The sequence below is a fragment of the Mastigoproctus giganteus genome, chromosome 6 (genome assembly GCF_048544385.1).
Source record: "Mastigoproctus giganteus isolate SK-2022 chromosome 6, ASM4854438v1, whole genome shotgun sequence".
NCBI lineage: Eukaryota > Metazoa > Arthropoda > Arachnida > Uropygi > Thelyphonidae > Mastigoproctus > Mastigoproctus giganteus.
In genome coordinates, this window is record NC_143580.1 from 71,487,750 (window position 1) to 71,500,550 (window position 12,801).

At 36.6% G+C, this 12,801-nt stretch overlaps 1 protein-coding gene across 1 annotated transcript in view; it reads right to left on the reverse strand.

The window, feature by feature from the left end:
- Positions 1-383: 383 nt before the first annotated feature.
- The window catches only part of LOC150084403 (sialin-like), a 179,914-nt gene continuing 167,496 nt past the window's right edge, over positions 384-12,801 (reverse strand). Inside the window, exon 9 of the mRNA XM_090376216.1 lies at positions 384-623. Within this exon, the coding sequence (XP_090232342.1) occupies positions 384-623 (240 nt within the window). The remainder of the gene's footprint in view (positions 624-12,801) is intronic.

Sequence of the window (12,801 nt, forward strand, 5' to 3'; positions counted from 1 at the left end):
GTATTAAAGGAGTTACACTAAATTTCAAAATATTTCTATAAAAATTCATGACTTATACAAAATTCTTATAATACACAGTCTTCAAGTATATGTACATCTTGCATAGTACTTACTAGCACCATAATATTTATCCTAAATTTTAGATCATCTAAACTGTGGGGGGGATGCAACTGTTGTATCACCCAAGTTACAACTTTTACAAATAATTTCTTCTCAGTCAATGAAAGAGATACATGTGATCAAAGACCATACAAATATGCTGAAATGTAACCTTATTATTTAGATTACTTATATTATTCAGCATTTAACACCAATAAAATATACAAAACAAATTTTGGGTGTTTCAAGTATTACACAGATTTCCTACGAAAATAGCAGAACCCTTAACATACACATTGTTTTGTGCTTTCATATACTACAGGAGACATTTCCTTTATAATCCTTTCTTTTTCATCTTCTTTGTCTTCTTCAGATGAATGTTCATTTACCAAAACATCACCTGAACTCTTAACTACAGTCCATGGCTGTATATCTGCTGATCCAAAAATTAAAAATATTAGGATACCAACCACATATAATATTGCAGTGAGATAAAACACTTTGGACCACTGATTCATACTTTCCTGTTAAAGAAAAAATAAACAATAAAGAATAACTTTATGTGCTTTACAAAATAATTGAATTGTTGGATTTCTTAACACAAGATAAAAATAAAAAGTTTGATTAACAAAATAATAATTAATCACATCATACTCTTAACTACTGATAACACTGAATGTGTAAGAAAAAGAAGTAAGGCCTATGCACTCTCGAAAGTTAAAATAAAGTAAAAATCTGCACCACGAACAGAGAATTGTGTTCAGGAACCTATATCAGTCCTTTGATCAGATACACAACAGCTCACATCAATTCAAAATATTAAACACTACAATCTATTTAATTACATACAATATGTAAAAAGAAAACAAATCTCACTGGTTTTTTTTTTTTTTTTTTTTTTTTTTTTAATGAGAACTAATTTTACAGTTCAAATCAGTGTGAAGGTTTTTAACATCTAGTTCACTGTACAAAGTGCAGACTGTTGCCTCCCAATTCCAAATTGGTATAAACTAGGTTCACTTTATAACCACAATCTTCAATAAAACCAACATGCACAGGCTCTCAATGTAACTTAAGATCAACTCATCTAATATAATCTCTATTCAACAGGTGACTGCCACAGCACAAAGCTTAATCGGAAAGTCCCTTTTTTATTGTAATAAATAGTTTTGTAATGTATTAATATAAATAGTATTGTAGTAAATAGCCACAAAATTTAAACGGACAGACTCAGATGTGATGTAATAATGTATCACTTCCTTTATTAGAGAAGAGGCCATGAGTAGCAGGAATAGTCATAATGAAATAAATATTGCTTCTACCAACGAAACACAGTCAAAATAAGTAAAGTTTAAAAAATACATCCTATTATTGTGGCCATTATTTTACATCATGATGAGAGATGGCGAGCTAACAACAGGGCCAGCCGTACCATTCCCACAGAGTCAGACAGTTGAGTATTTCGTTGTTTCCTCTTTCCCCTTCTTTTTGCCACACTTGTTGTTAATGCACGATATAAGCATAATATATAAGGACTTGCTATTGTGTATTTTGTTTAAGTTGATAAAGAGGTTCATCACCTTAAAAGCTTCTTCGTGCTTATTTTATTGCTTTTATTCTCTTTATACCACATTTATATATTGGTAACATAATCTGGTCATGACAGCCAACTATGACCAAAGTCATTCTGTTTTGCCATATGGTATCTGAATACTCAGCCAGTCAATTACCAAAAGATATAATATTGGCCACATCGTGGTGCCAACAACTAGCCTCAGATTTGTCCTGTACAAAACCATATCAACCACACCAAATACACTGTTTCAAAATTGTACAGCACAAATGTAGGAGCATACTCTACAGCTAAAAATAAGGAAAAAAATTACCTATAATCATGTCCCAAATTTCTTCATTTCTAAGATATTAGACATTAATCATAAATTAAAAATCATAAAAAGAAATGAAATAAACTAGAGGAAAACATCTAAAGTAGCTGTTCAAAGTGGCCCTCCACTTTGTTCAGTACAGCATTTAAGCATGACAAATCCACAATTCCCTGAAATGTAACTCCAGGGGCTTACATCTGGTGAGTATGGACTTTGCACACCCAGGGTCCTGAGCTGGATATCATCATCCTTCTCTTTCTTGGTGATTCCTCTCTCTCTCTCTCTCTCTCTCTCTCTCTCTCTCTCAGGGTAACTCAGGGAATTTTTTTGGCTGGTGCAGCATAAGCCTCAGGCTTCCTTGCACCTTGTAGCTAATAATAATAATAATAATTTCAGGACTATTCATAATGATTTCAGCAACTTCTGAAATGTAAATTCTCAGTTAGTCTTTCATGGTGATACAAATAGAAGAGAAATCTTTATTGCAACAATCTTTGATTGTAACTGGTTAAAAGGTTAGTGTTGCACTTCCCCTTCATGGTCAGAAAGCCAGGAGTTAACATAATGGCAAATGATGCAAGAAAGCAAGTTTAATATAGCATCAGCCAAAAAAAAAAAAAAACAGTTAACCCATCTGTATCCTCCAAGAATTTGTCTAGTTCTCCCTTGAATTTATTCAATCCATTCACTTCCACACATCTATTCTGCAACCATTCTTCCTCAACTTGAATTTATGACCCCTCATCAGCAAGTGGAAGAATACCATTAACTTTCAGCTTACTCAATCCATTCAAGGCTTTAAACACCATAGTCAGATATCCCTACAGGTTCCTGGTCTCAAGACACTGCAGTTTGCAGAACTGAAGCGTTTCTAGGTTAGAGCACTGGCACTGTTTTGTTCCCTTCACCAATCTGGTTGCCCTTCCCCCCCCTTCCAACAGATCTACATCCTTCCTAAAGTGAGGCCTCCAGACCTGTATACAGTACTCATGATGTGGCCTAACCATGGCCTTATACAAAGGGATAATCACCTCCTTATCTCTGCTAGAAAAGTTTCTGTGTATCACTGACAAAATCCCATGAGCTGTCCTGGCAGCATGTGTGCACTACTCAGAAAATTTCATGTCTGACTGCAAAATAACCCCCAAGTCTTTTTCATTCTCAATTACCTTGAGTGAAGTATCACACAGTTGATAAGTTACTATGGGGTTACTGCAACCCATGTGCAGGACCTTGCATTTGTTAATGTTAAACTTCAACTGCCATTTCTCAGCCCATTGACCCAATTTTCCTTGATCTTGTTGCTCACCCCAATGACTGTCATTAACCACCCTACTAACCTTTGTATCATCTGCAAACTTAGACATTAAACCTGATATATCTTTATCAATATTATTAATAAATACTGAAAACAATAGATCCAGAGCTGTATTGTAGGTACAGAAATTATTGGTCTATGGTAACTAAATCATTGACCAGCAATTTTGAACTGCTGTGCTGCGAAGGGTCCACAGATGTGCTGCTGGAGTTTGGGGGAAGATCTAAAAGAAGCAAGAAAAACTTGAGGAATAAAAAAAATCGTCAAGGTAAATTTTAGAAGTACTATATTTTTTTTAAAGGCCAATAAGAATGAAAACAACAACACTTCAATTTAAAAAAAAAAATTATAATAGTAAAATTTCCAAGAACTTCTGTCCCTATTGTTACAGATCCCAAAATAACTCTGCAATGTACTTTTACCACCCCACCTTTCACCCTTGTCAAGCCACCAGTGTCAGTCTTCAGTCAGCTGTTTTTCGGATCAGGTACATTATTCCTTGTGAGTTTGCACTAATGCATTTTTGTTTATTTCTATTTTGTTATTTCTGAATTTAGTCGATGCTTAGTTTTATTTTTTGGACTAAAATAATGTAATAATGTTTAAATAATGTAAGTTAGATGATGACAATGATCAAGTGTAGCTGGCACTAGTTCTGGTAGTATAACACAGTACAGTCAGTGTTAGTTCTAAAACTGATGTGCTCCAGTATAATGAAGGCTATTTTTCCTTCAGATTCTTTTCATCTGGAGAAGAGCAGCCACGTCCTATGTGTGTTGTTTGTGATGAGAAACTGGCAAATCAAGCTATGGTTCCAACTGAGCTGAAAAGACACCTTCACACAAAGCACTCACATTTATGCAAGAAACCAATTGAACATTTTAAAAGGTTTATAGCTGATAAAATACGTCAGGCTAAACAATGGCCCAAAATCAAATGCTGTAAAATTGTAAATATTACATTTGGTGATATTTACAATTAAGATTAGTTGTAATTAAGATTAAAAACCTGGTAGGAGTCACAACTGGCAGTGCAAAAAATATGATTGGTAAAAACATTGGGCTTATGGATGGAATAATCAAGAAAATGATAGATATCGGAGCTGAAACTTCGATTGGAATTCACTGCATTGTACATCAAGAAGCTCTTTATGGGAAAGTATTGGATCTCCAACACATTATGAATATGGTTATTTCAACTATAAATTGTACAAGATCACATGGCCTTAATGTGGCTTTTGGAATATCACCGAATGTTTCAACACAGAAAAATGGAAACCAATAAAACAACTATCAAATATGGAGTGGCTGTTTGATCATGCAATTCATACATACATTTCTAGTAATTTAAATGCTCTTAATTTAAAACTAAAAGGGAAAGGAAATTTGGTCTGATTTGTTTGGTGACATCAAATCATTTCAGAATAAGTTATTATTTAAATCCCAGTTGAGCAAGACAATTTAGTTCATTTTCAATTTTGAGCTAAAGGAGAAACATAGTTCCAAAGAATCGTTGCCTGTCATTATTACAATTACTTTTTGACAAGTTTGAAAGTCGATTTTCTGATATAAAATCCCATGAAAAAACAAGCTTTTTGTTGAGAACCCATTTACTTCTATGGATTGAAAACTACAATCCCAGATTGCAACTTGAAATTATTGAGCTTCAAGCCAAAATATGATTCAAAAATAAGTATATAGACTGCAAAAATAAACTATTTGAATTCTACAAGGCTTTCCCATCTGAAGATTTTCTGCTAATAAAAGAAAATGCCATTAAAATGGCCACTTTGTCCGGATCAACAATATGTTTGCAAGCAGATTTTTTTCACTCGTAAATTCAAATAAATACACTGTGCTGCCACATTATTAGGTACACCCCTGCTGTGCACACTAATGGTTTGTCCCACAACTTTGTGTCACATGACCACACTTATGGATATAAATGCAGCAGAACAACCTTTCTAGCACCAGTTAAGCTTACAAACTGTAACAAGAATGGGGAAAAGGAGTGATCTAACGGACTTCGAACGTGGCATGGTAGTAGGTGCAAGATGTGCTGGACAAAGCATCTCTAAAACGGCAGTTCTCCTGAACTTTTCACACACCACAGTTTCAAGGGTGTATCGAGAATGGTGCAATGAGCAGAAAACATCCTCTCAACAGCACTCCTGTGGAAGAAAATCACTTGTTGATGACAGAGAAGTCAGAGGAGAATGGCTAGAATTGTGCAAGCAAACCGACGGGCCGAAATGTCGCACATCACGTCAGAAAACAACCTTGGTGCACAGAACAAAATATTGCAATAGACCACTAGTCACACTTTGTCGTGAATGGGCTACAACAGCCAATGGCCACATCGCGTACCTCTGTTATCAATGAAGAACAAGAGAGCACACCTCTTGTGGGCACAGCAACACCAGCACTGGACTATTGAGGATTGGAAAACAGTTGCTTGGTTTGACGAGTCGAAGTTCCTGGTGCATCATGTTGATGGAAGGCTCACAATTTGGAAAAAACAACATGAATCCATGGACCCATCATATCTGACGACTACTGTGCAAGGTGGTGGGGGCAGTGTTATGGTGTAGGGAATGTTTTCTTGGCACACGTTGGGTCCATTGATACCCATAGATTCATGTCTGAATGCCACATCGTTGCTGACCAAGTACATCCGTTCGTGTTGACAGTTTATCCTCAGTCAGATGGTTACTTCCAGCATGATAATGCGCTAGTGCACAAAGCCCAAATCAGTATAGAATGGTTCCAGGAACGTGACAATGACTTTTCTTTGCTGCAGTGGCTGGCTCAGTCCCTGGATCTCAATCCTATTGAGCATCTTTGGGATGAGCTGGAAAGGGCTATTCATTACAGGGCTTACACCTCCGTTGAAACTCAAGGAACTGCGTGACACACTCATGTCTGCATTTTCAGCATCTTGTTCAATCCGTGCCTAGACGAATTCAGGCTGTTTTGAAGGCTAAAGGAGGCTCAACTCGCTACTAGGTAGGTGTACATAATAAAGTGGTAGCACATTGTATTTAAAAAGAAAGAATAACAAATGAGCATTTTTGTTTTTTTTTTTTTTTTTTATGAAAACCCCAAACACGAGAGGTATTAGAACCTATAGTACCGTGCACGGTTTGGAGGTTGAGAAGACGAAAGAAGATATTTGTTGACATTAGACTTGAACTTCTGTACAGTACACTGTAATTTTCAGGAAATACGTATGAAGGAAGGTTGTTCCAGAAAATGGCAGTTGAATGGATAACAAGGAAGATGAAAAGTTGGTTCTGTGAGTTTGAAGTTGGACAGTAAATGGATGTTGGTTGATTGCAGCACATGTTCGGACTGTTTTGAAAGAGAGAGTGGAAATCATAGAAGTAAATTCAGAACAGTGCCCATGAAAGTATCTGTAAAAAAGGCATGCAGCAGAAACAGTATGTCTATGAGACAGTGAGTGGAGAGACTCTGTTAGAGATGAGTCATTAATTAACCTAACTGCCCTCTTCTGAATGGAAGCCTGAGAGAGGTTTTGGGGACACAGCCCCAGATGTGGGAACAATATTCCACGGTAGGGCGGATTTGTGATTTGTACATAGTGAACAGCTGTTTGGAAGAAAAGTAACACCGAGAGCGAAAGAGAAAACCAAATTTTTTTTAGATGCAGAGGAAGCAATATTTGTAATGTGCTTGTGCCAAGAGGGATTAGAAGTCAGGGTAATCCCCAAAAGAGATATCATCTTGCCCAGAAATCAGAGTGTCACCAAAGATAAGCATAGGAGCAGAAGAATCCTTTTTGCGAGATATAAGACAGGACTGAGTTTTAGAAGGATTAAAATGGACTAAGTTGTCTTTGCCCCACTGGAGAATTACCTGAAGATCGGCATTTAAGGAATTGGTAGCAGATTTTCGAGAAGTTAAAGCTGATTGAGCAGGACAAGGTTTCTCAAAATGGAAAGTGGAATGCAATGTGCTATCATCAGCAAAACTACGGATAGGATTTCCAGTCAATGGAAGAAGGTCATTAATATACAAGAGGAAAAGAGTAGGGGAAAGAACTGAACCTTGGGGGACACCGGCATTAGTGGAGAAGTTAGAAGACAGAGCCATCTACCATCACCCTCTGTGAATAGTCAGAGAGAAAACTGGATAACCAATTACAAAGAACAGTTGGCAAACCATAAGATGGAAGCTTGTTTAGAAGATCTTTATGCCAAACACAATCAAAAGTCTTTGAGATGTCAAGAGCAACTGCTTGTTTCAACAAACTTTTCCATTGAATTTGTCCATAAATTGGTAACATAGGCACGAATATCACCTGTGGATCAACACTGACAGAATCCATACTGGAAGAGTTGACGGTAAGTGATTTCTCCATTACTTTAGAACAAGTAGAAGTAATTTGATGGGAGGGATTTGTCGGATTTGTCACCCTTTTTAGGAACTGGCTGGATATGAGCAAATTTCCAAGCAGAAGGAAAAACACATTTGGAATAAGAAAGTGAATAAAGGTGGCAGAGAACAGGAGTAAGTTCAGGAGCGCAGGTTTTGAGAACAACTGGAGAAATACCATCAGGACCTGGAGCTCCAATGAGAAATACCATCAGGACATAATCTTCATTATGTACAAAGGGTACTAGGAAAGTTTTGCAATATGACGCAACAATGAATCACAGGAAGCTGCTTGTTGCTGCATGTTGAGACATGTTCATACGTGCATAGTAGCCGCCGCGCCAAGTCGATGGGCTCAGTTATTCATTAGTAGTGAGAGTGTAAAGTGCTTGCGATGGCATCGTGGTCACGAAATGAGATAAGGACAGTTTTGCGGTATAATTTCGTGCGTGGTTTAACCATAGACCAGTGCTTAGAAGAAATGACTCTTGCACTAGATGATGATTGTCCACATCGTACAACGATATTCAGGTGGTATAGAGCAGTGTTTCTCAATCTTTTTACTCTCGTGGCACATTTTCCAAAGAAGAAAAATTTCGCGGCACACCTACGTAGTCATAGAAGAAGAAATTTCTAAATTTCGCGGCACACTTGGAAAATTTTGCGGCACACTAATGTGACGCGGCACACCCTTTGAGAAACACTGGTATAGAGAATTCCAAAGGGGAAATTTCACTCTGGAGGATTCTGAGAGGCCGGGAAGGCCACGAACGTCAGTTACGGAGGAAAACGTTCCTGCTGTGAGGAAAATGCTTGACGAAAACAGGCGAGTGACCTACCAACAGATAGAGGATACTTTGGGCCTAAATGCACCAGCAATTCGTTCGATTCTGCAAGATCATTTGCACGTGAAGAAACTTTGTTCTCTCTGGGTGCCGCATCAACTGACTGAAGAGCAGATGACACGACGTGTGACTTGGTGCCGGGAGATGTTAAAAAAGTTTGATAAGGGACAATCTCGGTATGTGAACAACATCGTGACAGGTGACGAGACTTGGCTGTACTATTACGATCTGCCGACCAAGGCTCAAAACAAAGTTTGGGTCTTTGATGATGATGATGACGACACACCCGTAATTGTCAGAAAATCCCAATCTGTAAAGAAGAAAATGATAGCTGTATTTTTCAAATCGAGTGGAATTGTGGAACATGTCGTTTTGGACACGCAGAAGACAGTCACAGCTAAGTGGTATACTGAACAATGCCTGCCTAAAGTCATTGGATCTATGAAGAACCTGCGGCCAAAGTCAAGAATGGACACCTGGTACCTCCATCACGATAATGTTCCAGCTGACCGCGCCAAAGCCTGCACCGAATATTTGACCACGACAGGACTGAAACTTCTCGAGCACCCTCCCTACAGTCCAGACCTTGCTCCCTGCGACTTTGCACTGTTCCCGCATGTGAAAATGAAGCTAAAAGGGAGGCGGTTTTCCAGTGATGAGGACCTTCTACGGGCTTGGGACAACGAGTGTGCTTTACTCCCTAGTGAAACTTGGCAGAACTGGTTTAAAGATTGGTTTCAGAGGATGGAGAGGTGTATTGAATGTAGAGGAAATTACTTTGAAAAAATTAAATAAACAAAGCTGTATTGCAAAACTTTCCTAGTACCCTTTGTATTGAGACTGGCATCACAAATTTGCAACCAAATTTTGAACAATTATTTAAAAATATCCAGCCTCAATCATCTTGTTAAATGTTAAATTTTGTCCAGTAAATATTATTGTGTACTGTACTTAATAAAATTTTCGAATATTTCAATTTTAGGTTTATTATTATATTTATTTATTCACCTTAATATTGAAAAGCAGTGATCCTTTTCGGGTTGTAAATTTTCTAAAATGAGCATTTAAAAGCAAAAGTAGAGTATTTTTTTTTAGACAAAAGTGAAGTATTTCAAGCAGAAAAAAAAGTAAAGTATTTAAAAAAAAAAAAAGTAAGTCATATTTTTATAATTTTAGTAAAATCTAAAAAATAAATCACTGACATAGATTTGTTGCACATAAAAGTTCTGTGAATTTGCATTTTTTTATATACAGCTTGAAAAGAAAAAACGGTAACATGAAAATAGAAACTTTCTTTTACGAGTAACAAGATATAGAAAATGTGACACAATATTTTCTCAAATCACTCTGCGTGGCCCGCGAAACAAATTTAACTTTGAATACGGCCCCCGTACAGGAGAAGGTTGGACACCACTGTCGTAGACCAATAATATTGAAATCACCAGAAAGTGTAATAAGCAAATGATCCAGTGGTTTTTCGATTAATTTTACTCCTTCCATTGAATAAGGCATTCAATTTTCATATCTTAAGACTCGAGAACATCTAAGCTCCATGGGTTGTAACTGTTGGTAAAATTTTCTTTCATTGTGTGCTGAAGAAGAAATACATGCAGCATTTTTCTTCTTCATTTAAGTTATTTCTTAATTCTTTCTATAGTCTGCTCTTCAAATGTCTGTTGAAGCCATGGGGATTAAAATTTGAGTCTGTGACAAAGCCCAGAATAGAGCTTAAAATCGACATTCTTACCACTCGGTTGGTTAAATTTTTTACGATGCATTGGCATCTTAGGCCATAATACATTCTTGCTGCTTTGTTTTATTATTTTTATAACAAGTGAACATGTTTATGTTGCTGTAATTTTGCATTTTCAGCATTTCTTTCTGCAAAACATAATGATGAATCTATCATTCTGATTGCTGCTTCCATACACCAATTTTCCTCATCCAATGGCATCTAGACTTCCTCCGTGTTGAAATTCTATTTGTTTGAAATATCTACAACATAATATAGCCACTCCCCAGCTTACATAATACTCAACTTACAGAAATTCGACTTTACATAAGTTTTTGCCAGCCGGTGAAAACTTTAAAAAATCGTGGAAACGTATTTTGCATCCTGTAAGAATAAATGGGGTATCATGAAAATATTGTAATGTGAACCTAATAACACATTTTTTTTTTTTTTGATAATTCATTCCAAGACCTCGGAAATTGAAATTTTCACTATATAACTAAGCTATTTATCTCTCTAAAAGGCCATTTTTATAATGAAAATTGCAGTATGTTCCATTTTGTTTTGTTGTTTATTATTTAGTTTTTAGGAGCATTAGCAACTAAGGCCATATTGCTCCGGGGATATGCGGTGGTCATTCCCTGACCTTCCCGCATCCTCCGTATTTGGTGGTCACGGGCTCGAACCCCGGTCTAATCAAGAAGCGTGTGCTACGCACTGCTGCTCCTGCCCACCTGGCTGCGGAGGCACCTATATGTTCCGTTATAAGAATTAATTTTGATCGTCTTTGTGTTTCATTTTTCTTGGTGAAGGGAAAGGGACCAACAGAAAGTGCAAGGAAACAAAAGATTCTGAAAGGTAGTGCTAGAAAATGAAACAAAATTGATTTAGAAATGAAGATGATTAATTAAGAAGTACGAAACAGGACAAAGTTTGTCATCTATTGCACGGAATTAGGTCTCACTGCTTCAACAGTGAATAGTATTTTAAGGGACAGTGCACGTATAAAAGAACGTGTTGAGGGTTCAACACATTTAAGATCAACAGTGATCACAAAACAGCATTCAGGTGCTATATCAAAGATGGAAAAGCTATTAATAATATGGATGGAAAATCAGATTCAGAAACAAGAGTCCCCGAGTCTAATGGTCATTCAAGCAAAAGCAAGAAGTATTTATGAAGATATTAAAGATAAGAATGGTGAACCACAAGCCAAGTTCGTGGCAAGCAATGGGCAGTTTAATAGGTTCAAGCATCGCGCTGGTTTCCAAAACATTACAGTATGTGGTGAAGTTGCCAGTGCTGATTCTGCAGCTGCAGAGAAATTGTGATATGTCGGTAAAAACCCCTTCTATATCTCCACAGCCCACAACTTCCACAGTGGCATGCTTATCAGCTGGAGAGTTAATTCTGGCAACGATGCTTAAAAAGTAAAACTTGCTGATGTTATGCTTGTTTCCTCTCTCCTTTTGTAATTTTATAATTTTGAAATTTTTGTAATTTTGTACACTTTTGTAATTTTTCCTGCACATGTGATAAAAAAATTGAATAAATAATTCTATTACATGTTCATTGAACATTTCTTTTCTGCTTCAATCAAATTTGCAAGTGCTGCATAAGCATTTAGGGAAATTCCGACTTACGTAAAGTTTTGCGGAACGCAACCATTGCGAAGTCGGGGTGGCTGTATTCACCAAAGGGACTATAATTTTTTGATTTCAACAACTTTATTGAAATATATAGCACATAGAATTTTCACTGAATAAAGTTGCTTGCATCATATATGATAAAATCATTACTTTTTCAGTCCTAATTTCTCTTGTATATCAAAATTCATACAAGATACATAGTAATTTAGACCATTTTGGTTCACATGCACTTAAAGTCAAGAACATCATAGACTTTCCTAATTGACAAATTGTTCCAAACATCCCATTTTCATTGACTCCAATAATATACCAAATTGGGAATGGATTTGACAAACTCCAAATTGGATTCTAAGGACTGCTTTATAATTCCTTTGCTTCCAACATAGAATGCATAATATTAGATATGATTCCTACAGATTCAAATGCAGCCTGTGAACCTTTTACAGTTTGCAACCATAAAATCATTGCCATATACAACAAATGCTGGGATGTTACACTATAGCGATCTGACCCACAGATTTCACTAGATGGAATTATAAATGGAGTGATTTTTAATGCATGTTTATATTTTTGTGCATGTCCAAGATACAAAGTTGGAAGTGAAAGTTCCACCATGTGTTCATCAAATAGTAAATTCATTGGGGAAGATTTTTGAGCACGATACATAAATAGTTTTCCTCCAAACCATACCAATGTTTTTTGTTGTATTAACAACGGTTCGTCGTCATTTTCAACTGGTTCCAGTATCTCATCCCATGGTTCCATGGAATTTGTTTCTTAATTTTTATCATTGAGAAAATCATCTGTCACCTTAAAACCATAAAATTTATATAAAGGTGAATTTTTGACATATCCTTCTAGATACAAAGATTAAAAGA